This window comes from Tarenaya hassleriana, unplaced genomic scaffold (genome assembly GCF_000463585.1).
Source record: "Tarenaya hassleriana unplaced genomic scaffold, ASM46358v1 Cleome37, whole genome shotgun sequence".
Classification (NCBI taxonomy): Eukaryota; Viridiplantae; Streptophyta; class Magnoliopsida; order Brassicales; family Cleomaceae; genus Tarenaya; species Tarenaya hassleriana.
Genome location: NW_010966725.1, coordinates 297,558 through 321,712, shown reverse-complemented (window position 1 = coordinate 321,712; position 24,155 = coordinate 297,558). Strand labels below are relative to the sequence as shown.

The following is a 24,155-nucleotide window of genomic DNA, read 5'->3' as shown; positions in this document are numbered from 1 at the left end:
CTAGTATGCTCCGACTACTCCTCGGGTGGAGGTTCGGAGGTGAGGTCTCCACGTCTAGGTGGAGTTACCTCGGGTAGGAAGCTCAGGGGAAGAGGCGAGCGAGGGAATGTCATGTCACCGGGTAGAGTCGGTGAGGGTAGTAGCGCTAGGGGCGTTTCCTCTCGGGGTGGAGCACGTGTTTGCACGTGTTCCGAGCCTTCGGTAGAGTTCCTATAGGTTGACTAGGGGAGTCTTTACGGGGTAAAACCCGTGGGGGCACCGTAGTCGGTAGGTAGGGGTCCGGGGTAGAGGTCATAGGTCGCTTGATCTTTACGGGGATCAAGAGTTAGGTGTGTTAGTATGACTCAAGGTAAGTCTCGGGGCAGTCGGGGTAGACTCGGGGGACAGGTAGATGTCGGGGCGTGACCCTCGAGGGGCCATTGGTGAGGTATAGACTTCACCGGAGGGGGTCACTTAGACGGTCTAGGGAGTCATACTAGTCTAGGTCTTAGGTAGCCTTCGGAAGCGGAGATGTCGGGGGACACTCGCTTGGGTAGGTTAGGTGCGTCGTGTCACGCTGAGACGTGTTTATGACACGCTCGGTAAGGACTCCTTTAGAAGGGTAGGTTCAATACGCCTTGAACCATGCTTAGAGGGGGAGTTACATGGAAGTTACGGGAATGAGCCTGCTAGGGTTGGCGTGTTTTGTTTTCCTTCGTGTTTTCTTTTCTTTGCAGGTTTTGCAGAAGAAGGTGGAGATTTGTTGAGTCTTCAGCAAATACTCTGAGCGAAGAAGAAGGTTTCAAAGCTTCGGGTTCGGTCAGAGGGTTCCAAAACGCGGAGGGGCAATTCGGTCATTTGGTTCTTTAGGGTAAATGAAACCCTAATGTTTGTTTGAGTCTCAGACTTCTGCGTTTTTTGGTTTTTTGGTGGTTTCTCTCTCTAGGTCGGCGAACTTGTGTTCTCCGGTGTTCGGGGTCGATTTTCCGGTCGATCTCCGGCAGTTCTCTTTGTGTAACCCTAGCAAACGCTGTTCCTCTTCCCGAGACGTAGGTATCGAGTGTTAGAGCTCGATACTGAACTCGTTATTCCGCTGTCTCGTTTTTCTTTCTGTTCTTGAGAGAATCGGAGAGATCGGTGAGGGATCGAGGTCGAAATACTCTACAGCAACAATAGCGATATGGACGAGGAGATTTCTGAACTGGGCCTGGGTGAAACCTAGGAAGCTGGAAGCGTACCTTAAGGGACAAGGCATCTCGGGAAGTTCTTACACTTTCATTGTCGGAGACGTCAAAAGAGTTGTCAGTATAGTGAGGAGAGCCAAGTCGAAACCCATCTCTCTTGTCGACGATATCACACCTCGTGTCGCTCCTTTTCTGCAAAACGCTGTGAACGAACACGGTATTTAATCAAACATCCATTGATCTTCCTGGTCTCATTTCAATGGATTACTCACATGTCTTCTCTTTCAACGTTTAATTCATGCAAGACATCGTTCATGTGGATCGGACCGATTCCTAGAGTCATCGTAACGAAGCCGGAACACATCAAAGAGATATTCAGCAGAGTTTACGATTTTCCGAAGCCACCAACTCACCCTATAGTTCGGATGATGTTTTCTGGTGTAGCGGTTTACGACAGAGAGAAATGGTCCAAGCACAGGAGGATCATTACCCCGGCTTTCCACCTCGAAAAGCTCAAGGTTCCTCGACGAATTATAATCTGATCTCACGGTTATAATCTGTGTGGACCGTTCGATTTTATACGAGTGCCCTTTTATTGCAGAAGATGGTTCCGGCGTTACACGAAAGCTGCAGCCAGATGGTAAGGAAATGGGAGAGAATGGCGAATGAAGAGGGTTTTTCGGGTGAGGTGGATGTGTGGCCGTTTCTTGTCAGTATGACTGCTGATGCCATTTCCCGCGCTGCTTTCGGTAGCAGCTTCGAGGAAGGTAAACGGATCTTCGAGCTCCAAGATGAACAAGCAGAGCTCGTCGTGAAAGCCCTGCCAATGGATATCATCTTCCCAGGATCGAGGTAACAGCTAATATTGGAAAAAAATCATGTTCAGTTATCAAGAATAGCGGAAAAATTATCTCTGACACCCCACTTTTGGATACCGGACCAAAATGGGTCTGATATCGGGTTTAGGTAACCCGAAAATATCGGGTGTCCGACCCGTGTCTACCCCTAGAAACAAAACATATTCACCTCCAAGTGTAAGCAGAAACTGTACAACTTTGTGATGCATATGAGATGATGAATATAAATCAAAATCAATGTCAAGACGACACTGCCTAAAGGTTTCGGCCTTTTCGTTCTCTCTTCTTCGATGATGAAAGGTTTCTACCGACGAAGAACAACATGAGGATGAGGCAGATAGACCGGGAAGTGAAGGAAAGATTAGGGAACATCATCAAGAAACGAGAGAGCGAAATGGATAACGGCGAGGTTCCAAAGGAAGACCTGCTGGGAATACTGTTGGAATCGGGTTCTGGAGAAGATGGTTTGAGCGTTCAAGACGTGATAGAAGAATGCAGGCTCTTTTACTTCGCCGGCCATGAGACGACCTCTGTACTCCTTGTTTGGACACTGGTTTTGTTATGTCAGCACCGAGAATGGCAAGCTCGGGCGAGAGAAGAAGTCGTGCAAGTATTCGGACAGAACGAGCTCGACTTTGTTAAGCTCTCACAGCTCAAAACAGTAAGCACGCGCCTTTCTTTTCTTCTCTTTCAGATCGATTTCCGAACAAAGAACTGAAACAATGTCTGAAATCTGCAGGTTACCATGATCTTGAATGAGGTTCTAAGGCTATACCCACCAGGAATCCGCCTAGACCGAGCCACATATAGAGAAACGAAACTAGGAGATATGACTCTTCCGGCCAATATCGAAATATCCATTCCAGTGATCTTGATCCATCGAGACCCTGATCTCTGGGGCGAAGACGCTAACGAGTTCAAACCCGAGAGATTCGAGGACGGGATTTCAAGGGCGACGAAGAACCAAGTGTCGTTCTTACCGTTCGGATGGGGACCAAGAATCTGTCCAGGACAGAACTTTGCCCTGACAGAAACCAAGATGGCTTTGGCACTGATTCTTCGGAGATTCTCGTTCGAGCTGTCCAGTTCGTACACTCATGCACCTCATACTGTTCTTACGCTTCATCCTCAATTCGGCGCCAACTTGATCTTACACAAGCTCTGAAACACCACAAGTTGTTGCCTGTTCTTGAATCTTGATATCTGGTTTTGTCCTTATTGTACTAAATAAAATCAACTGTTTATTTTTTTCTTTCGTATTTCATCTTTCTTGATGTAATTTATCCAATAGGAAAAGGGCTTTAGATGAAGGATTAAGAATGAAAATCGGATAACTATAACCAAATACACATTCCGGTTAGGGCTGGCCGCGGATCGGGTACCCGCGATTTTGGAGATACCCGTCTTCGTCTTCGTCTTCGCGTGTTTCATGAAAACAATGTCTCATTCTCTATCTCATTAACACCGGGTACCCGTCGACCGGATACCCGTGATTAAGAGACGGGTACTCATATCCGTAAAATATATATATTTTAAATAAATATGAACCAAATATTTAGTAAAATTATATTATTTAATTCAAAAATATATTTAAAATATAAAAAATATATATATTTTTGAATATATATAGATTTTTAAAAGTTTTTTTAAATATATACGTTAATTTTTAAAAGTTAAAACATAATATTTACATAAATAATTAAAAAATATAAAAATATTAATATTTTTATATATTTACGGGTACCTACAGGTACCCGTCTTCGTAAAAATGAAATTCGTACCCGTCTTCATCTTCATTCAGAAGTCAGTACCCGTTTTTTGGGTACCCACGAGACCGGGTACCTGCAAAGCCACGGTAACATATATAAATGTCCAACCCTAATTCTGGTGGGATTATGTAATCACACGGTCCAAAAGAAATAATGTTATTACAGAAAAAAAAATACAATTATAAGAAGTTTGGTGAAATAATTGTGTTGTTGATATTATATAAATTCGTCGCTGAGATATGATATGAGGGCCTTCTTGGATCTCAATTGACGCACGGAAGCGTCGATTTTCCACTGCCCGTTTTGTTCTTGAAAAGTCTAATGCGAATTCTGTTTGGATTTTTGCAGTTCAAAAGTATATCTTTATTTAGAAAAGTCAGTCCATATGTTAATGTTAGGGACCAATAAGGAAAGTGAGAGGAAAATGATTTTTTAAAAAAAAAGAAAAAAGAAAAGGCAGTCGAAAATATACGTGAGAATTAGTCATTTACCAAATAGTGGACACTGCGTGGAATTTTCTCGATAGTCTCTGTTTGTTTCTTGACATACACGCACATACGGATGCATGCTTATAAATACGTACATAGACAATTCATTTCTTATCTCCAAAACACACACACATACACAACCATATCTTCTCTTGTTCTTCCCTCTTCTTGCAGAGATGGAGATGCCAACGACTCCGGTTGCAGTTGCCGTTGCGTTTGCAGTCACTGCGTTAGCGATATGGGCATGGAAAGCTCTGGACTGGGTTTGGTTGAAACCGAAGCGGCTTGAAGCTTATCTGAAGAGACAAGGGATCACTGGGAATCCGTACACGTTTCTCGTCGGAGATGTCAGAAAAGAACTCGGGATGGTGAAGGAAGCCTCTTCCAGACCCATCGGTCTGAACGAAGATTTCGCGCCACGTGTTGCTCCTTTGCTGATGGAAACTGTCAAGAACCATGGTACCGTCCAATCTCGATCTCAAATCAAGATTTTGGCTTCCACGAGTTTATGTCCCTTTGATTTCACCAAAGATTGTAACTTCAGGGAAGCTGTCATACATGTGGATTGGACCGACTCCAACGGTGATCATAATGAAACCAGATCACATTAAAGAAGTGTTCAACAAAGTTTACGATTTCCCGAAGCCTCCTTCGCATCCTATGGTCAAGTTGCTGGCGAGCGGCGTGGCGACTTATGACGGAGAGAAGTGGTCTAAGCACAGGAAGATAATCAACCCTGCCTTTCACCTTGAAAAGCTCAAGGTACGTAGTCTGAAAACACAGAACAGGAGGCATTACACAATCAGATCATAACTTAAGCTATATGAAAATGTTTCTTGGGTTTGCAGAAAATGGTTCCGGCCTTGTACGAGAACTGTGGGGAGGTGATAAGCAAATGGGAGAGGCTGATACTGGAGGGTGGATCATCGGTAGAGGTGGATGTGTGGCAAGTTCTCGTGAGTATGACAGCAGATGTGATTTCTCGGACAGCATTCGGTAGTAGCTATGAAGAAGGTAAACAAATCTTCGAGCTCCAGGAAGAACAAGCCAAGAGAGTTCTTCAAGCACTTCAGATGGGTTTTATCCCTGGATTCAGGTCACACAATCCATCATCCATTAGACATGTTAGGATTGGGACAGTGGCCATGTAATGTACATAGCAAAGGGTTTTAATGTTATGTGTTTTCACTTGATGCAGGTTTCTACCAACGAAGAACAACAAAAGGATGAAAGAGATTGACAGAGAAGTGAAGTGGAGATTGAGAGAGATCATCAATAAAAGAGAGATGGTGATGAAAACTGGTGAAGCTCCAGAGGATGATCTATTGGGCATACTTCTAGAATCGAACTCCGGAGAAGGTGGTATGAGCATCGAGGACGTGATCGAAGAGTGCAGGTTGTTTTACTTGGCAGGACAAGAAACCACATCGGTTCTCCTTGTCTGGACAATGATTTTGTTAAGTCAACACCAAGAATGGCAAGCCAGAGCCAGAGACGAAGTCCTGCAAGTCTTCGGACAGGAAAAACCTGATTTTGATGGACTTTCTCATCTCAAAACAGTAAGATTTCAAACCAAAAAACACCAAAACCCGGCAATCACATAACCTCCACTGATGACCCGTTTCATTACTTCCGTTTGAAATTTTCAGGTGACAATGATCTTGAACGAGGTTTTCAGGCTATACCCACCGGTAGTCCTTCTAGGTCGATCCACAGACAAAGAAACAAGACTAGGAGACAAGACACTCCCCTCCGGTGTCCAAATTGCAGTTCCAATGCTACTGGTTCATCATGATCCTGACCTTTGGGGCGAAGACGTTCTCAAATTCAAACCCGAGAGATTTGCAGATGGGATCTCTAAGGCAACAAAGAACCAGTTATCGTTCTTGCCATTCGGATGGGGACCAAGAATCTGTCCAGGACAGAACTTTGCAATGACTGAAGCCAAGATGGCTTTGTCGTTGATTCTACAGAGATTCTCGTTCGAGCTGTCCCCATCATACAAACATTCGCCTCATATGGTTCTTACGCTTCATCCGCAGTTCGGCGCCCAGTTAATCTTCCGTAAGCTCTAAGGTACCGAAACTATCAGGTTCCTATGTAAGGCTACAGAGTTACACAATGGACAAGGTGACGTTGGAACCAACAAATCATATCGTAACTTACAGACACACCTTTCTTGTTGCACTTCATCAAACAGAAAAAGGGCCATATTTCAGTATACACTTGTCGCAGATGTTCGCGTTCAGTTCTTAGAGGAATTTCTTGTCTAGTAGCTAAAAGCTGATATGAATTTGACTTCACAACGAAGGCAACAAAAGAAATCTCGGCTTGAAAGATCTACCAATGGACTATACAAACTTGAGATTAACCCAAGTTGAAGGAAAATTAAGAAAACCAGGATTCAGATGACGACACAAATAAATCTCAACAGGGACAAAAACTTCTCATAATCTGAGGATTTTCAGATCAGGGTCAGATCATGTGTGTCACACTTGTCATTGAGGTATGTCGGGTTCAGATCTAAGTTCGGGAACTCAGTGACTAAAGAAAACAAGAGATCAACAAAATTTAGGGCAGCTTCACGGAATTAAGACATGAGAGAGAAACATGCAAAACTCTGATTCCTCTGAAACTGCCCTGCACAGATTCCAGATCTTGGCCGGGTGAAATTGAGCACTTTCATCGAAAAAGCAAAGAACCCATTTGGATCGGCCGAAGAAGAAAACACAAAACGATCGGAAACAGGTACGAAGATTTGAATGCATCGGACAAAATGTGAGATATTTTCATCTGGTTTTGCAAGAACATTGACACCTTGCAAAAGACAGGGGGAGAAAAAACCTAAAGGTCTTTGCTTTATGCCCGCAACGGAACAGAAGCCGCATGATTCTCAACGAACTGCTCTGTTCTCTCGAAGGCACTTGAAGAGAAACCCTAATAACCACAATGCATATTTATAACTGGGGAAGAGCCTTTGGGTTCAGTGAATTGTCGTTTCTGCCCCTGGACTTGTTTTTGGGCTTTATTATTCCATTCCGATTTTGGAGAAGGATTGATAATATATATATATATCCCACTCGTTTTAATTTTATTTCATCCAAAAATATTTTAGGTGGATTTTTTTATTATTATTTTATTTCACCATTTTCCCACTATTTGTTTTGTAGATGATAACCACATGGTAGAATGAAATGGAAAACACACAGCTTTCAACTCTGCTTTTGTTTTCACATGGGAATGGGATAGTCTAACGTCTAAGATGAGAACCTTATTGAGTTTTTTTAATTCTTTTTTCATATATTTATGCATCATCAAAAAGATTAAAAGGTTCATATGGAGTTTTCATATACTCAAATGTTAGAAGTTGCCCTTTAAAGATTGAAAAAACCCGGGTATATGTATATACATAGGTTTCTGCAGTTTTTGTCATGGTGGGCAAATGCTTGGTAGAAGAAAACTGGCAAATCTAACAAGTTCTATCTCTGAACATATGCTTGATTCTCTCATGGCGAATCAAGTAAGGAATAGAAATCCAACAGTTGGTGATCTAATGGTTGAGAGGTGGCAAAGTCATCTTCAAAGTATTGGGTTCGATTCAACTGATGGATATGGATGTAATTTCTAGACTAAAATGATCCATATATAAAGGCTGGTCACTATAAAGGCTGGTCACGGGCCAAGGGTGGATGTAGTCGGACCGAACGCTCGTGGGACCATTCTGGTTATGAAAAAAACCTAAAAGCACACAAATCTATTGAATCTTTGATGCAAGAATCGATATCGGGTTTAAAACACGTCAAGAACTACTGAATATACTCGCAGGAGAATGAAAGACAATGTAGGGTTGAAGCTCTGCAACCAAATAGTATCTGAATTTTCTCCCATTTAGAAGGAACTTGATTCTTCTAGCTTCTTTGTGAGAAGATACCTGAACAAAATGGTCAGTAGAATCATGACATGTCTCGGAAAACAACCGCTGTATGATCTGTCATCTCAATCGCCCAAAGCTATCTGGCGGCCACACCTATCGATAACATACAAGCAAGCAAATAGTTACCCTTCCGATATTATGTGAACAAGACACTGAGAAGATCTTGACACATACAAAAACTTGATGGAAAAAGAAATGATTAACAAGAAGCACTGGACTAGATGATTACCCGCAACAGAGCTTTTCCTTGAATGAGACCGTAAGGGACGGGACCAAAATAGCGAGAATCTGTTGAAGCATACAGATTATCTCCCTGAATCCAAACATGACCTTTCGGCACCTATACAAGAAGTTCACACACTATGTATCAGAGAAAAATTAGAGCAATCAAGCCGACCTCCTAGACGTTTAAGAATGGAGAAGAAGCTCAAAATGTGTTCATAAATGCCAGGCCGAAGCCAACCCTGCACAGACAAAAATTACTCTGAAGTCTAACTTCATCAAAATCAACAGCTTCAATCACTGGATATAGCTAACAAAAGAATGATTTATTCACAAGATTCCACGGAATTTCGAAAGCTACTAAGATGAGAATCATCCATGGAAGTTGCACGTACTCCTTATCCGAAATGATCAAAACACACAAAAAGGATTCCTTTCCTCACGAAATTTCAAGATCCTTCAAAAGCTAATTACCAAATCAGACTACAGAATGTGCAACAGGGAAACACAGAGGAAAAGGAAACTTTGCAACTGTTCATCTGAGACATACTAAGGATTCTGAACGAAAACACAGCAAAAATACGGAGCTGCGAGAGAGAGACACCAGAATGTTCATACCACAACACTGACAGAACCATCATCGACCAACGGGTCGGCCGAGAAGGTGACCCTATGGCCTTCCAAGCCTAACACTCTCTTCGTCACCATCTTTCTCGGGTCTCTCGGAGACCGAACCAACACCACATCACCGAGCTCGACCTTACCGAACCGGTGAGACACGTGTTCCGCCAAAATGACATCGCCGGTGAGATTTAGTGTCGGAAGCATGCTAGGACCATACACCTGTAACCAAAGCAAAAACGATTCGGATTCAGGGATCATATTAGAGAAGGAAAAAAATCAGTTTTTTTCTAGGTTTTACAGACGTGGGTCGAGGAGACGAGGTAACGATCGGTGACGTGAAGCAAGCAGAGGAACTTGACGAAGATGGATCCTTGATCAAGCGCCTCCTTCGCCGTCGATCTCCATTGTTTCAGGAAACTCAGCAATCTCATCTCTTTCTCTCCCCCAACAAGAGGATCACTTTCGGAAGCAGAGAAGCGATAAAAGACGGCGGAGGGACGGAAGCAGCTCCGGCGTTTTCCCCTTGTCTATAAACCCCAAAGGCGACAGGTAGTTGGTCCCTCAGCATCCGAAACGGCACGCGGTTTTTTCTTTTTAAGTTGGTCACTGACAGGGAGCTGACTGCAGAAAACTGAAACAGCAAGATGTGCGGCAACGAAAAATGGGATATATCCCAAAAACTGGGACTTGGTCTCGATCTTTATAGTGGTTAACAAAGATAATTGTGCAAGTTTCTGTAATCAAGAACTTAACATTGAAAAGTGAAACATCTGTATTTGAAAAAGAGTCAATAAACATAAAGACATCACCCTATAAATAATCTATGGTGTGTTGAAGAATGTGTGTTCTGTCGCTGAAGCAAAGGCTTGAACTTTAAGCTTTTTCTCTGAGACCCTTCCCGAAAAGATCTCACCTTCGGGTTTTACTCGGAAACTAATCGATTCTTTCGAGATTAAACATGACCATATCTTCAAGAGCCAACCTGTATACGCTCCGAGGAAGACGATGGAGGTTTTGAATGGCGAGATCAGCTTTTTCTGTAGCCAAGTCACGAGCTTTATCGATACCCCCTGATTTCTTGACCAGTTCAATGGCATCATCTAGTGACCCTTCTTCACAGAACTCTGTTTCGATAATTTCCCGTAGCCTTGGCTCTTCTCTGAGAGCAAAGATCACGGGGGCGGTGAGATTGCCTTTTACAAGGTCACTAGCAGCTGGTTTTCCCAGCTGGTCGGAGGATTGTGTGAAATCAAGAATGTCATCGACTATCTGGAAGGAAAGACCGAGGTTTTTACCGAACTGGAACATCTGTTCAATGATGTCCTGATCAACCCGGCTGAAGATTGCAGCTCCTTTTAAGCTGGCAGCTACTAAGGAGGCTGTCTTGTAGTAACTCTTGAGCAGATACTCTTCTAGTTCAAGATCACAGTCAAATGATCTTGTCGCTTGCTTTATCTCACCGCTAGCGAAATCCTTGATGACCTGCCACAACCAGAGGACGAAATTTCTGTACAAACTCGACTTCTGAAAAGAATTTTGTCCGTAGAGAAAAGGGAGATTAACAAAGAAACGATTGAAGAGGGCAGGGACTTGACCTGGCTAATGAGTTTAATGACTTCAAGGTTCTCAAGATTTGCAAGGCGCCAAGAAGATTGAGCGAACAGGAAATCGCCTGCCAGGACGGCCACTCTTGTACCGTAAATCTGGTGTACGGTCTCCCTTCCTGAAGGGAAAAAACTCCATGAAATTAAGACAAGAAACCGAGAAAGAAAAGAAACTGAAACCAACCTCTTCTCATGTCACTTTCGTCCAACACGTCGTCATGAATCAAACTCGCGGTATGGATCATTTCCACGATCTCAGCTAAACGCTTGTGTTTCTGCCTGAGTTCACTGGCCAAAAAAGGAGAGGACAATCAATTCAGTGATGCAGGAGCCAAAAGATCATGGGAGATATGATATGATTCTTACATCAACCCGGATAATTCTGATGTGGCTCTCGAAACCAGGAAAACAAGAGCCGGTCTTATTCTCTTACCACCAGCCCCGAATACCTGCTCGGCTGCAGACATCAAAACCGGGTTTTCTGCACCGACAATCTGTTGAAAATCATTGCCAGATTCAGACATGCACAAGGCATTCTCTAGATAGCCCATGAATCAAACGTAAGAAGGCCTACACTTCAAGAAACTATTGCACTAGAAAACCATCGCCATCCCATCAAAGGAAACAGACATAAAGACATAATGCAACAACTCAAAACACTAACTAAAACAAGGTCATGGATATACCCACATCAAGAAGATTCTGGTTCAGAGTCTCTAGATCATCAGCCACGACTTTGAACAAGTTGGCCAAAGGAATCGGCTTCTTTGCCTCTTTATTCAAATTCAGTAGACCACTTTGATCAACTCCTACATAAATCCGATGAAATAACAATCACAGATACGAGGAAATGGATTGATTTCAGCCAAGAACAGCACCAGATCATACAAATGATGTGATCATGAATAAAAACTGCGAACTGCAAATTCGAAGCTGTACCGTTTGTCAACATCTCTGGGGCGTTTGTGGAGGAGGCGCGACAACTGCTACGACCATTTCTTCCAAAGCAAATCAATTTCCGACCAGTCGAACCTGTTCTACTTCCGCTGAGATTGGAAACAGTCTTCGAACGCCCGACAAGATCGAGAACGCTCGCGGCAAAATCAAGATTCCGGCAAGCCAACGACATCATGGGCGAACCCACCAAAGGAAACCTATCACAATCAGAGAAAACGAAAACCCACAAGATAAATCATCCTGCTCTCGCTTTAAAAGAGCAGAAACGGAGGAGGAAGCGAACAGAGAACAAGCACCGAAATCAGCTGAAGAGAAAAAAAGGAATTCAATCGAGAAGTCGAACACGAACTTGGGCGAAATCGAAGACGGAAGAGGAAACCCGAATCGGAGAGGGAAACGATTTCAATGAGGGTAAGTCAAGAGGCGACTGGGATCCAAAAGACGCAAGATTCAAGCCGACCCTTGACTTGACTAGAGTGTGGAACCAGAGATTCTGTCTGGTCGTTGAAAAGGAATTGGCTTTTTATGGGAAAAGATGAAAAAGTTACGATGTTCTCTCCATTTCCGTGTACATACATTTTTATAGCAACCAAATGGTGTGATGTATAACTCCCTCTCTCTAAATTTTTTTTTGTTGGTAACGTAATGAGTTCATTTTTTTCCCTAGTCAATAATATTATCTATTCTAAATATAGGAGACGAAGGGTTTTGTAAGAAACCGACAACAAATTTTAGTATTTTACCTCTCTTATGGTATTCATCTGAATTTTCTTTTATTTATTACGACAGACATTTGGGATTTTTGCTTTTTATTTTTTAATTTAATAATCATTCCTTTACATAGGATTTTTTTCTTCTGGGTCTCATCTATTTCAAGTTCACACCTTGGAAGAACAGACGCATATATTAGCAAACAACATTACAAGAAAAGGGATCAAACTTATATAAAGCTCACTTGCATGAAAATGAATGCAACAACGAATTTTTTTTTTTATAATATGTGATTTGCCAAAAGTAAAGTTCAAATCTAGGTGGTGTACTTTTTGTATACTCATTTACCAGTTGAACCAATCATTTTTGGCGCAACAACGACTTTCAGGGTAGAGGACGAAAACATTTGCCCTAAAATCAAGTTGTTTGTGTTTATATATATATATATATATATATATATATATATATATAATTGCAATTATTTGTATATATGGCGACCCTCAGGTCAACTGTCGTATTCTTCGCATCTTTATCAATGAGGGATGTCCAACGCCAGCAACTTGACTTGGCAACTTGAACAAAACTTTTCACCATACAAAACAATATATGTTATATACATTTATGTGTGTGTATATATCAGAATCAAGTAACACGGACATTGTTCCGGTCGTGTTAGGGAATAGTTAGTCAAAGCGTTATGTCCTTTTATATATGTATTCCAAATTTTCTATAATCTAATTTAATTTAGTTTAAAACTTATCTTTATTTAGTAAGATTCAAAACCATAAACTGCAATTCTTTGTAATATTATTTTTCGGTATGGTAGTCTATCAAAGATGTAAAATTTAAAATCTTTCTAAAAAATAAGAAGAAGAAGAGAAATAAAATACAAAAATAATATTAAGTTTTTTAAAAAAAATAAGTAATGTAGGTCCTATGAAAATAATAATGTGCATGCTATTTATTTCGAAATATATTTCACAGGAAAAAAATATATAACGGGAAAGAGACAAGTCATATTGGCCAAATGGGGCTAAATTGACCAGGTTGACGAAGAGAGGCTTAGATTTGAAATAAGTTTCCTTAGGGGGTTGAAATTATAATTTTAAAAATATATAAAATGAACGGTCCAACGGTAGATTTAGACCAGTTGCCTCGCAAACGGGACTTTTCCAAAAGCTAGCCGACAGTCGGCTGAACAAAGGCTTAATGTTGAGAAGTTTCACAACATTGCCACTCGCGTGACGCCTCCACCGTACCCAATAAGTACCACGAAAATTTCTAAAATTAGGATATATATTAAATTTAACTTCAAAACTCAAAAAATACAAAAAGTAAAATCAATCGGTAGCTATAAACGCTTGTCATCTTCACGGAGACCCTCTCTCGTCCAACGAATTCATCGTCGTCTGCTAGCTCTCTCTCTCTCTCGTTTTCTCCGATCTCTGGATCTTCCGGATCTTAGGTTTTCTTCTCTCCGCAGGAATCTCGCGGATTGGTTGATAAGGTTCGTGTGTGGCTTCGGGTTTAGAGAATCTAGGGTTTTCTCGAAAAGTCGATCGGGTTTGGGTTCTGGATTTTTCGGTTTAAGATTCGATATTGGCTCTTTTTTGCTCTCTTTCTTGCTTGCTGTTGCCATTTCTGAGATCATTTGGGAAGTGTAAGTACCTGAGTTTTGATTTTGATCAAGGTTCTTGAACGGCTCTTGGCGTTCTGTATTGCGTGGAGAACAAAGTTTGAGTCAGGTCAATCTTGGTTATCTTCGTACTTGTTCGTTACTGAGATTCTCGTCTCTGTGCTCGTCGAATAATCGCGGAAGAGTTGAGTTGCTTTCTTTCGTTCCGGATTTTTTGAAGTGTTTGGAGAGGATGCAACAAGATCAAGGGAAGAAGGTCTCTCTTTCTCTCTCTCGTAATATTGCGGATTAAGCAGCTCATTTTTCATTGGGGCAATCAGCCAATGTTGGCTGAAAACGTGGGGATTAGGCTATATGAAATCTTGGTGCAGGTGCAAGAAAGTTCTAATACCTTAGTAAACATAATTGATGGGTTCCCGTTGTTTCATCAGTTTAGGATTCTTTCCATTTTCATGTACTTCCCATGGGCGTAATTTTAGTCCATGTGGATTTTCTTGGATTTATGTTGCGATGGCGTTTGAGAAATGTTTCTTTTAATTTGTGGGATTCTCCAGGTCATAAAAGAGATGGACTTTTTCACGGAGTATGGGGATGCCAATCGATACCGGATTCTTGAAGTCATTGGAAAAGGAAGCTATGGAGTTGTTTGTGCAGCCATTGATACACATACTGGAGAGAAAGTGGCGATAAAGAAGATAACTGATGTTTTCGAACATATCTCGGATGCTATCCGTATCCTCCGTGAGGTCAAGCTTCTCAGGCTCCTCCGTCATCCGGATATAGTCGAAATCAAAGGCATTATGCTACCGCCCTCGAAGAGGGAGTTCAAAGATATTTATGTTGTGTTTGAGCTTATGGAATCTGATCTTCACCAAGTAATCAAAGCTAATGATGACTTAACCCGTGAACACCATCAATTTTTCCTGTATCAGATGCTTCGGGCTCTGAAGTATATGCATACAGGTGAAATTATTTTCCTATTTTTTAACCTTTGCAGTTTGCTGTAACAATTTTCCAATTTCCTCATACAGCTAATGTTTCCATTGAATCCTGCCTTAAGTTGGGAGCAGCTTGTTCTCTGTTTTCTGTCCTGTAATTTCTTTTGAATAGTTCGGTTGGTATTAATGAACCGTACCTCTGTTTTGATGCAGCTAATGTTTACCATCGTGATCTTAAACCGAAGAACATATTGGCAAATGCAAATTGCAAATTGAAAGTCTGTGACCTTGGACTAGCAAGAGTGGCATTTAGTGATACTCCTACGACAGTCTTTTGGACGGTTTGTAGCTTCACGCAGCTTTTTGCTGCTATATGTTCATTCAACTTTCCTTTCTGATGTTTTCTTCAAGTGTTTGGTTATGTCTACTCTTTATTTTTCCCTTGCAGGATTACGTTGCCACGAGATGGTACAGGGCACCTGAGCTCTGCGGATCGTTCTTTTCTAAGGTATGAAACTGTTCAATCCGGCCCTTTGTTCTGTTCTAGCACTCCAATGATTTTTATTTTCTCGGTAGTCTTTTAAATGTTTTCATATGTGTTATTTGAGTTTTCATAACTAGTTTTACATAGGTGTAATGTAGCATAAGCATGAAATATCGTTAGCATAGTGATATAGCTGATATTTATCATTGCCATTGCTCTGGAATCATTTCTCCATATACAATTATCGAGTATTAACATGAATGGACATGTTCTTTCTCCCGCTAGATACTGTAGTGTTTTATCATCAGCAGTGATGTCTAGATTAAAACAATTCTTGTTCAGGGGCGACTTTGAACTCTCCTGGGAGTTGAATATCTGTAATTCAGGTAACCCTGTGTCAGGTTAATGTCCATTGAGTGTCTTTCTTTGCAAATTGCATTTCATTTACTGAGAATATGTTGCTCAAAAGTCTGATTGACTGTTATTATCTTTTTCAGTACACGCCAGCTATTGACATTTGGAGCACTGGCTGCATCTTCGCGGAGGTGTTGATGGGAAAACCATTGTTTCCCGGAAAAAGTGTCGTGGATCAGTTAGAGCTGATTACTGATCTTCTTGGCACACCATCACCAGAAACCATTTCCGGAGTACGATCCTTTGCCTGCTTCACAGAGATGCACACACATGTTTATACTAAGATATATTCTATCTTCTGTAATCTGTTTATGTTGCTGAGAAGTTTTCTGCTAAGATTCTACGCCTCTGGATACTGATAACTAGAGATGATACAGGTACGAAATGAGAAGGCTAGAAAATACTTGAATGGAATGAGGAAGAAAAATCCTATTCCCTTTTCGCAAAAATTTCCTAACTTGGATCCTTTAGCACTTCGGCTATTGCAAAGGTTATTAGCTTTTGATCCAAAAGACAGGCCGACTGCTACAGAGGTGATTTTTTCTGTCATTTCTCTTTCTACTAGATTCTCATTTCTGCATTTTTCTTTTTATATTGCTTGGCGATGGATGCTTTGGCCTTTTACTTACATTCCTGGTGGATTTGAATGCAGGCATTGGCTGATCCGTACTTTAAGGGCCTTGCTAAGGTTGAAAGAGAACCTTCTTGTCAGCCAATCTCCAAGCTGGAATTTGAATTTGAGAGACGAAGGTTGACAAAGGATGGCATTAGAGAATTAATCTACAGGGAGATACTAGAATACCATCCTCAGTTGCTCAAGGATTACATGAATGGATCTGAGGGCTCGAACTTTGTCTATCCTAGGTTTCAATCCCTTCCTGTTTCGTGACCTTAATCCTTTTCCTTTGAGTGAGGTCGGATCTTATGCTCTTTATACCTATTCCTAATTGCCCAACTTATTGTTGCAGTGCCATAGGCCATCTTAAAAAACAGTTTGCATACCTCGAGGAAAATAGCAGCAGAAGTGGGCCAGTAATACCTCCAGAGAGAAAACATGTTTCACTTCCCCGGTATGGTGTTTTCTTATTCATATAAACTATTGAGAAGACGTCTCTTTAGCTCTTTTTTTTCGATGTAACCTGGAATTCGCCAAAGAAAACAAACTTGTAAGCAAATTCAAGAAGGAATATTTTCTTTTTTCTGTTTTCCTCCTAACGGGTATTATCCCTACCTCCATTTCGCTACAGGCCTACAGTTCACTCCAGCTTAGTCCGCTCTTCTATCACTCAATCCAACTTCAATACATCTGAAAGCCAACGAGTTTCTGGAGAGGCTTCCAAACACAGTGTAGTTCCTGGACATCCATCGTCTTCCACTAATTCGACTAAATCTTTAGGACCTCCACCGAGAGTACCGTCAGGTGAAGAGCTCGCTCTTTAACTAATACCCCTAACATAGAAACTACGGCCTTACAGATACTTAGATTTTTTTTTTTCTCTGGGGTTGAGAAGCATTTGGCAATCTCTTTCTTTGAATCTGGTGGCAAGTTTTCTCCAAGATATTGTTCTCTTACCTTCTCTCCTGTGCTATTTTTTTTTTGGGCAGGTAGATCAGGCCATGTGGAATCATCGGCTCCTTACGAATATGGCAGAAGCCTCAAGGAAGCATATGACGGGAGGACGTATCACAGAAACGCAGTCCTCCCTCCTCAGACGGTTTCTCCTCACTGCTATTTCCGAACAAACCTGATGAACCCAGAGAAGCGCGGAATAGAAGCTTCTCAGCCAAAACCGCAATACGACCCTCAATGCCAACCCAACAAACCACCAGCTCCTAACACTATGGCCGTAGAGATGAACCCTAACCCGTATTTCCAATCACAGCCCAATCAATTAAGCAACGGGCAAATGGGTATTGATGCAAAGCTATTGCAGGCTCAATCCCAGTACGGCGCAGCAGGAGCTGCGGCTGTAGCAGTAGCGGCACATCGGAACATGGCCAGTGTTAGGTATGGCACGTCTTAGAATCAGATTCAGATTCTTTTTAGCGCATTTGGAGCAGAGAGGATTCATCTCGGAAGGAGTTTAGCCTTTTGACTACTACTCTGGTAAGCCTTTTATGTATGTAATTAATTCAGTCAGCCCCTCCTGATTTGAGAAAACACATGATTGGAATGATATAACAGAATCTCAGTTTGTAACCCTTCAGACATGGTTCGATGAAAGCTTTTGTCGTTCTTCCTCGGCTCGTGAACTGATCTTTGTCCGATCAGTGAATCTTTCCGGCGATTTCTTCTTTGATCTTGTCTTCGTCATAGCTTCTGCAATTGCCGAAGACACGAAGATGTACCTACTCTTCTTAAACCGAAAAAGCTTTTTTTTTTTTATTATCTCGTGTCTATGATGGGAATACTGAATGTTTTGTGGAGATGATGAAGAAGAAAAAGATTTAAAAAAAAACTAGTAGTAAAAGAAAGAAATCTGTGTTGATCCGCGATCTGATTGTCTATACATAGACCAATCTCCGAACAAAGAGGAAGTCCCCAAAAGTTGAGGCCTTTTTGTCAAATCTTGAAGAATTGCTAAAAAGCTTCCCAAGATTTAAAAAAAAATCTATTTTTCAAACTGTTTAAGTCCATATAGAGAACGGTTCGACTTCCCCTGAAGAGCAGAGTAACCCGGCGGAAGAGACATATAAATCTCTTCATCAAGATCTCCGTTCAAAAACGCATTGGAAACGTCCATTTACTGTAAAAGCCAGTCATTAGCTACCGGGCTGAAAGTATCGAGGTAATCGATACCTTCGATTTCGGCGACTAACCGAGCCTTGTAGCGCTCTACAGTACCGTCGGGATTAAACTTCGTTTTGAAGACCCATTTACAGCCAATGGGGCGAGGTAATGAGCAAACTGTCTAGGTGTTGGTTGAGCCAGAGCTGACAACTCCAGGCGCATAGCATCTCTCCATTCTGCAAATTGCGAGGCTTTCGTGTAGCATGTAGGTTCTGGTATAGTGGTAATGGCTAAAGCAAAATGTCTGTAAGAAGGGTTAAGAGAGCCATAAGAGATAGAGGATGAGAGCCATAAGAGATAGAGGATGATAATGGAAAAGGTGAAGATTGTGATGAGGCAGGGGGTTTCGAATGAGTTAACATGAAGCAATGATAATCGGCAAGGTAAGCGGGGGTTTTAGTCGAGCGCTTTGGACGGTCGTTGTTCTCAGAGACAAAAGGAACAGAAACAGGAGGAGAGGAAACATATCTAGATGACAGAGACACAGAATGAGGAGGAAGAATCACAGATGCCGAAGACAAATGCTCATCTGTAGGTAAAGGAACAGAAGGAACAGATACGGAGTTGTCATCATAGAAAAACAGAGAAGGAGATGAAGGAAAAACATCGACAGGTAGAGATGGCAAAGAAACTGTTTTAAAAAGAAAAATTGATTCCTGGAAAGTGACATTACGAGAAATGAAGATCTTGTTGGAGGTAAGATCAAGAACTTTATATCCCTTAACACCACTTGGATAATCCAGAAAAACAGCAGGAAAAGCTCTAGGCGAGAATTTGTGTCGATATTTCAATGGAGAAGATACGTAACACAAACAACCGAAGACACGAAGCTGATCATAGGAAGGTGCAGATTTAGTCAGAGCTTCAAAAGGAGTTTGATTGTCAAGCAAGGGTGTAGGGGTTCGATTGATCAAGAAAACAGCGGTAAGAATGCAGTCACCCCAATAGACAATAGGAACATTAGATTGAAAAAGGAGAGACCGGGCGACATTAAGCAAATGTTGATGCTTGCGTTCTACCACCGAATTTTGTTGTGGTGTACACGGACAAGAGAAGGAATGAGTGATGCCTTTGGACGAAAGAAGATCACGAAATGCGAGTTCCGGTGCATTATCAGTCCGCACAGATTTCACCGAGGCGGAAAACTGAGTTTCAACAAGAGAAATAAACTCCGGAAACTTAAGCAAGACATCACTCTTATGACGAAGAAGGTATACCCACGTGGCTCTAGTACAATCATCGACAATAGTGAAAAAATATCGATGACCGTCGACTGTCGGAGTTTTAAACGGACCCCAAATATCAAGATGTAATAAGGCAAAAGGAAGAGCAGACATTTTATTTGAATGTGGAAAGGATAAAGCCTTCTGTTTTGCCAAAGGGCAAACAGTACAATGTGTATTATTTGAAGAAACGGAAAAACGAAGACGACCCGAGCTGGCAAGTCCATGGATCTTTATTGCGGAAGGATCAGCAGAACTTGACACGTTGTGGACCATGTTGACATGAGCAGATTCAACATATTTCTGATTAGCCGGCTGAGTACCTCTGTAACTCGAGTGCCAAGAGTGTTGAGAAGCCAGCTTGTGACCTTGTGGGTATCCATAGATCTTGTAGCATTTATTAATCGTGTGTCCAAGCAAACCACAGTGGGTACAGAGAGGACGAGGCTTGTTGCTAGATCCTTGGCGAGGGCGTTGATGCTGAGGATCGAAAGAGTTCTTAGGCCGAGGAATAGATGCGTGAGTCTGAAAAGCAACTGAATCAGAGGAAGAAGGAGGCTGAATGCGTTGTTGTTCCTCCTGCGAAATTAAATTGTAAGCCTTGGTAAGATCCGGTAAGGGATCCATCATCAAAATTTGTCGTCGAGCAGGGATGTATGAGTCGTTGAGACGCATTAAGAAGCGAACAACATTCCTTCTGTCGAAGAGATCTTGCCACCGTTTTGACAATAGACATGAACATCCATGACAGGTACAGACGGGAAAGGGCTCATGGTGTTTGAGTTCTTCCCAAAGCGATGTGAGTTTGGTAAAGTAAGAATTCAAGTCCAAGGATCCCTGATGAAGACTGTCAACTTGATGTTGAAAATTTTGGAAACATTCGTTTGCTGGAAACGAGTTTCCAGATTTACCCAAATCTCACGAGCGTTGTCGAAGTAGACCACCAGACTTGAAATATCCGGTGCAACCGCATTTGTCAGCCAGGTGCAGACAAGGTCATTGCAGCGATGCCACAAACTGAAGTGTACCATCGACGAAGCCAAGTTTATTCTTGGCATTAAGGGCCTTGATCATCGATCTCGACCATACGTTATAATTTGCTTCACCAACCAGTTTTTCAGAAATGAGAGAAACACTAGAGGTGTCAGCTGCATGTAGAAATAGCGGATTGGAGTAAGGATCACTTGGCCAAGAGGCCACCGTTACTGCCGGAGATTCAGCAGTCGACTGAGCGTGAGAATCAGCCATAACGAAAGGAAAAAAAATGAAGATAATGGAGAAGAAAAGAGCAGGTGAGCGGAGTAGATTTTACTCTGATACCATATTAAAGTCAGAAGAATTTGGAGAGAAAAGGTTCTCGTGTCTCATTAACTTGCAGCAAGTACAAATATATATACAGAACAAACAGAGCAGAAACTCCTATAAACCAGGAGATACAATCTACGATATGATAAGATCAAATAATGAACTGCCAACAACTATCGGATCTGTTGAACAACTTCTAAATTTGTAATACAGAATCTCAATAGAGAGAATCTACTGGGATCGCTGCATGAATGTGCTCGCCTGAGAATATTTTCCATCTGTTTCGATTAAGGTAACGATTTTTCTGCTGTCGTGATGCAGTATTGTAGGCTGATTTAATGACTGAACTAGACAGGCAGGTTAAGTCTTTGGAAGATGACGACTGGATATTTGAATATCCTCGTTCACGTATCAATCTTATATCCTGATGTTTTGTTCTGACCCTTGTCTTGTTGTAATGTCGGTGCATGAGACATGCCACAGAACACGGATACCCCTCACTGTCAAACACGGTTCGTGTACTTGGTCTTTAAATGAGAATTCTTGACATCTATCGTTTCTTGGCGGTTTCAACTCTGGTGAATCTAGATCTTTGACTTGAGTATTAAGCATCGGCATCGGCATCTATTACGAATTGTGAGTGTGGAGTCATGTTGTTAGGAGAGGATCAAGAGTAAGATTGGGATGGATTCAAGACTTTCTTCTTGTTTGCTGAATGTTTCACTCTAGGATTACTTGATGTTTGATCATCTACGTTGATGGTAATTGGATGATGATGATGATGATGTTGTGATCTTGAAACCCACATTTATCAAAATTTTAAAACTGCGTGATTATTATTTATTAATTAGTCGGCGATAATGTTCCCCGCATTCTTCAACCGCAAGAACGAAGGATAATTCTAACCACGAACCTCTTCGGAAAACAATTAAAAAAACAAACAAAAGAAGAAGAAAAAAAGACTGATGTCTCATCTTATATATATTTATATATATACAAATCATAGAATTAATCTGTGGTATAAATAGATTGTGATGAGTTTTATAATAGATTATTACAATTGACAATGCTAAATAATACTCATTATTTTAAAAATAATTTTACATTACACCTTTTATAAAGATAACTATTTTATCATAGCTCATATCTCAAAAACGTTTTGTAAAAGAAAAACTAATTTGAGGTATATTTTATAAAATGTTTTTCTATTATTGATAATTGAAAAAAATATATATAGCAAAATACAATAGAATATTCTACACATAATATCTAGGATAAATCATAATCATATCAATTATAATATTTTAATAATAATATCTTCCTATATATTTTTTTTAAATTTATTGTTTAAAATATATATTGTAGTATATACATTTATAGGCAAGAAGATACAAAATCACCTGAAAAAATGACAATGTTGGTCAAGAGAGAGTAGAGGCGAAAACAAAGGGGAATCTCGGAATTCAGGAGAGCTCCATCAAAGATTTGGGATTGGAAAACTCCAAAAATACATTAGTATCATATGGCTCATAAAACACAAGAAGAGCCTTTACTAAATCTTAGCCTTATTGCACTTAAGCCATTTGATCAGTAGAGGTAAAATGTGTTTGTCTAAAGAAAACAATCAGAGATCAAATGTGAATGCTGCCTCAACCTCTTAGATTCTGCTACTTCCTCCTGTGTGCTTCTCTGGCAACAATCTTGAATTTCCCCGTTTCTTGTTGCTGCAAAAGACAGCCAGTCATCATAGCTTAGGGACCAACACAAGCAACAGGAGGAAGGAAAAGAATTTGGGAAATGTGAATTTGATTCTCACCCTTTCCCACAGATTAGTGTGTTCTTTGCAGAATCCAGCTACAATGCCTCCTCCTGCCTTCCTTCTCTCTCGATACTCTATATGGAGATTTTCTTTCAACCCGCAAGTGACGTGAAACGCCAACTGACAGTTCATCTCCGAACAGTCAATAACGCATCCACGCTTGATCTTGCACACATAACACGTCTCCTTCCATCTCCTTTTCGGTATCTCGCTGCAACAGATCCCTTCTCTTCCTTCAGGATCCTCAAAGTAAACCTCTGGCACGAACAACGAGCACACGATGTGGGCCCACCGGCCGTCCTTTGTTGGCTTCAGTGCCCCTCCGTTGGTTGTACATAAGAAGCAAGAGAAGGTCTCATCCCTATTTCCAAAAGATTCAGACGCTAAACACCTTCTGCAAAACCAGTCACCTTCTGGTATACCCTTAACGAGTGGATCTCCATAGCAAGAAGCATGAACCATCAGATCACACCCATCACAGAACACAATCGGATCTGATGGCTCACCATCTGTGCTTTGGCATACAGCGCACATAATCCCATCATCTTCCTCATCCTTGTAATGACCATTAACGTCATCTTCTTTCTCTTTGTTCACTTTTCTATCACCGTGTTTTTCATCCGAGTGAACAAAAACGCTCCCTTTCCCTAAAGGATCGACGTTTCCTTTTTCTCCTGCCCCTACGCTCGATTCAAACATCAGATTCCGATTTTTCACAACTGGGTTTTCCTCGAATGATGGTTTGTACTCAATATTCAGATCGAAAGGCGAAAGGGGATTACCAGAAAGCAAATCGGGACCAATCGCCCATACCCTTTTCTTAGCCGGCAAGCACAAATACGTGGGTCCTGAATTTTCGCCGTTGTCGTACTCCCCCCGAGCTTCCTTCCTCTTCTTCGCCGGAAGCTGCGACGATTTGATCACCGATTCAGCTCTTCGCTGCTCGCATTCCTGTTCTATCTGCAACAATCTCAGTCTTTTGAGAGGAGGCAAAGATCGCAACTTGGGATCCATGGCTTCAACTTCAGATCTCTGAGTTGATTTTGTCGGCCAAGAAATAGGGTTTTGAGACTGCGATTCTGGTTCTAGTTCAACGAAGATCGCGAAGGAATTAAAAGTACACAACGAGCGACGGACTTTAGCGCCAGAAATTTTCGCAAATGTTGTCAAAGCGAAACGAAGGTGGGAAGAAAGCCCGGGAAATTTCGAAACATTT

The 24,155-nt window shown here is 41.4% G+C and overlaps 6 protein-coding genes across 11 annotated transcripts; 3 read left to right on the top strand and 3 right to left on the bottom strand.

Moving 5' to 3' along the window:
* Positions 1–1,292: 1,292 nt before the first annotated feature.
* Positions 1,293–3,196, top strand: LOC104822762 (cytochrome P450 72A13-like). Its single transcript, XM_019203576.1, has 5 exons — positions 1,293–1,380; positions 1,469–1,681; positions 1,765–2,015; positions 2,321–2,681; positions 2,760–3,196. The coding sequence occupies exons 2-5, from the start codon at positions 1,478–1,480 to the stop codon at positions 3,183–3,185; spliced, it is 1,242 nt and encodes a 413-aa protein (XP_019059121.1). The 5' UTR covers positions 1,293–1,380; positions 1,469–1,477; the 3' UTR covers positions 3,186–3,196.
* Positions 3,197–4,308: 1,112 nt separating this feature from the next.
* On the top strand, positions 4,309–6,618 carry LOC104822589 (cytochrome P450 72A15-like). Its single transcript, XM_010553852.2, has 5 exons — positions 4,309–4,736; positions 4,822–5,039; positions 5,126–5,373; positions 5,476–5,836; positions 5,927–6,618. Exons 1-5 carry the CDS (start codon positions 4,355–4,357, stop codon positions 6,350–6,352), a joined length of 1,635 nt encoding a protein of 544 aa, XP_010552154.1. The 5' UTR covers positions 4,309–4,354; the 3' UTR covers positions 6,353–6,618.
* A 1,384-nt stretch (positions 6,619–8,002) lies between these two features.
* Positions 8,003–9,625, bottom strand: LOC104822588 (mitochondrial inner membrane protease subunit 1). The gene is made up of 4 exons (XM_010553850.2): positions 9,360–9,625; positions 9,052–9,276; positions 8,441–8,551; positions 8,003–8,304 (listed from the first exon to the last, which is right to left on the bottom strand). Exons 1-4 carry the CDS (start codon positions 9,486–9,488, stop codon positions 8,269–8,271), a joined length of 501 nt encoding a protein of 166 aa, XP_010552152.1. The 5' UTR covers positions 9,489–9,625; the 3' UTR covers positions 8,003–8,268.
* Positions 9,626–9,724: 99 nt separating this feature from the next.
* Positions 9,725–12,177, bottom strand: LOC104822586 (solanesyl diphosphate synthase 2, chloroplastic-like). Of its 4 annotated transcripts, XM_010553849.1 has the most exons (8): positions 11,968–12,177; positions 11,601–11,815; positions 11,352–11,470; positions 11,028–11,155; positions 10,846–10,949; positions 10,653–10,780; positions 10,353–10,539; positions 9,725–10,216 (listed from the first exon to the last, which is right to left on the bottom strand). In XM_010553849.1, exons 2-8 carry the CDS (start codon positions 11,791–11,793, stop codon positions 10,158–10,160), a joined length of 918 nt encoding a protein of 305 aa, XP_010552151.1. In that variant the 5' UTR covers positions 11,794–11,815; positions 11,968–12,177; the 3' UTR covers positions 9,725–10,157. The 4 variants fall into 4 exon arrangements, with proteins under 4 accessions (XP_010552151.1, XP_010552150.1, XP_010552149.1 ...); XM_010553848.1 differs by having other exon boundaries at positions 9,725–10,539; positions 11,028–11,142; positions 11,348–11,470; positions 11,968–12,174; XM_010553847.1 differs by having other exon boundaries at positions 9,725–10,539; positions 11,915–12,173.
* A 1,474-nt stretch (positions 12,178–13,651) lies between these two features.
* Positions 13,652–18,054, top strand: LOC104822585 (mitogen-activated protein kinase 19-like). 2 transcript variants are annotated; one of them, XM_010553845.2, is made up of 11 exons: positions 13,652–13,836; positions 14,020–14,221; positions 14,520–14,928; positions 15,117–15,244; positions 15,352–15,411; positions 15,885–16,034; positions 16,179–16,334; positions 16,454–16,665; positions 16,770–16,871; positions 17,049–17,221; positions 17,407–18,054. In XM_010553845.2, the coding sequence occupies exons 2-11, from the start codon at positions 14,198–14,200 to the stop codon at positions 17,823–17,825; spliced, it is 1,833 nt and encodes a 610-aa protein (XP_010552147.1). In that variant the 5' UTR covers positions 13,652–13,836; positions 14,020–14,197; the 3' UTR covers positions 17,826–18,054. The 2 variants fall into 2 exon arrangements, with proteins under 2 accessions (XP_010552147.1, XP_019059119.1); XM_019203574.1 differs by having other exon boundaries at positions 13,652–14,221.
* A 4,518-nt stretch (positions 18,055–22,572) lies between these two features.
* LOC104822584 (protein Jade-1-like) lies at positions 22,573–24,121 on the bottom strand. Of its 2 annotated transcripts, XM_010553844.2 has the most exons (3): positions 23,722–24,121; positions 22,937–23,619; positions 22,573–22,844 (listed from the first exon to the last, which is right to left on the bottom strand). In XM_010553844.2, the coding sequence occupies exons 1-3, from the start codon at positions 23,951–23,953 to the stop codon at positions 22,788–22,790; spliced, it is 972 nt and encodes a 323-aa protein (XP_010552146.1). In that variant the 5' UTR covers positions 23,954–24,121; the 3' UTR covers positions 22,573–22,787. The 2 variants fall into 2 exon arrangements, with proteins under 2 accessions (XP_010552146.1, XP_010552145.1); XM_010553843.2 differs by having other exon boundaries at positions 22,937–24,120.
* Between the last annotated feature and the right edge of the window lie 34 nt (positions 24,122–24,155).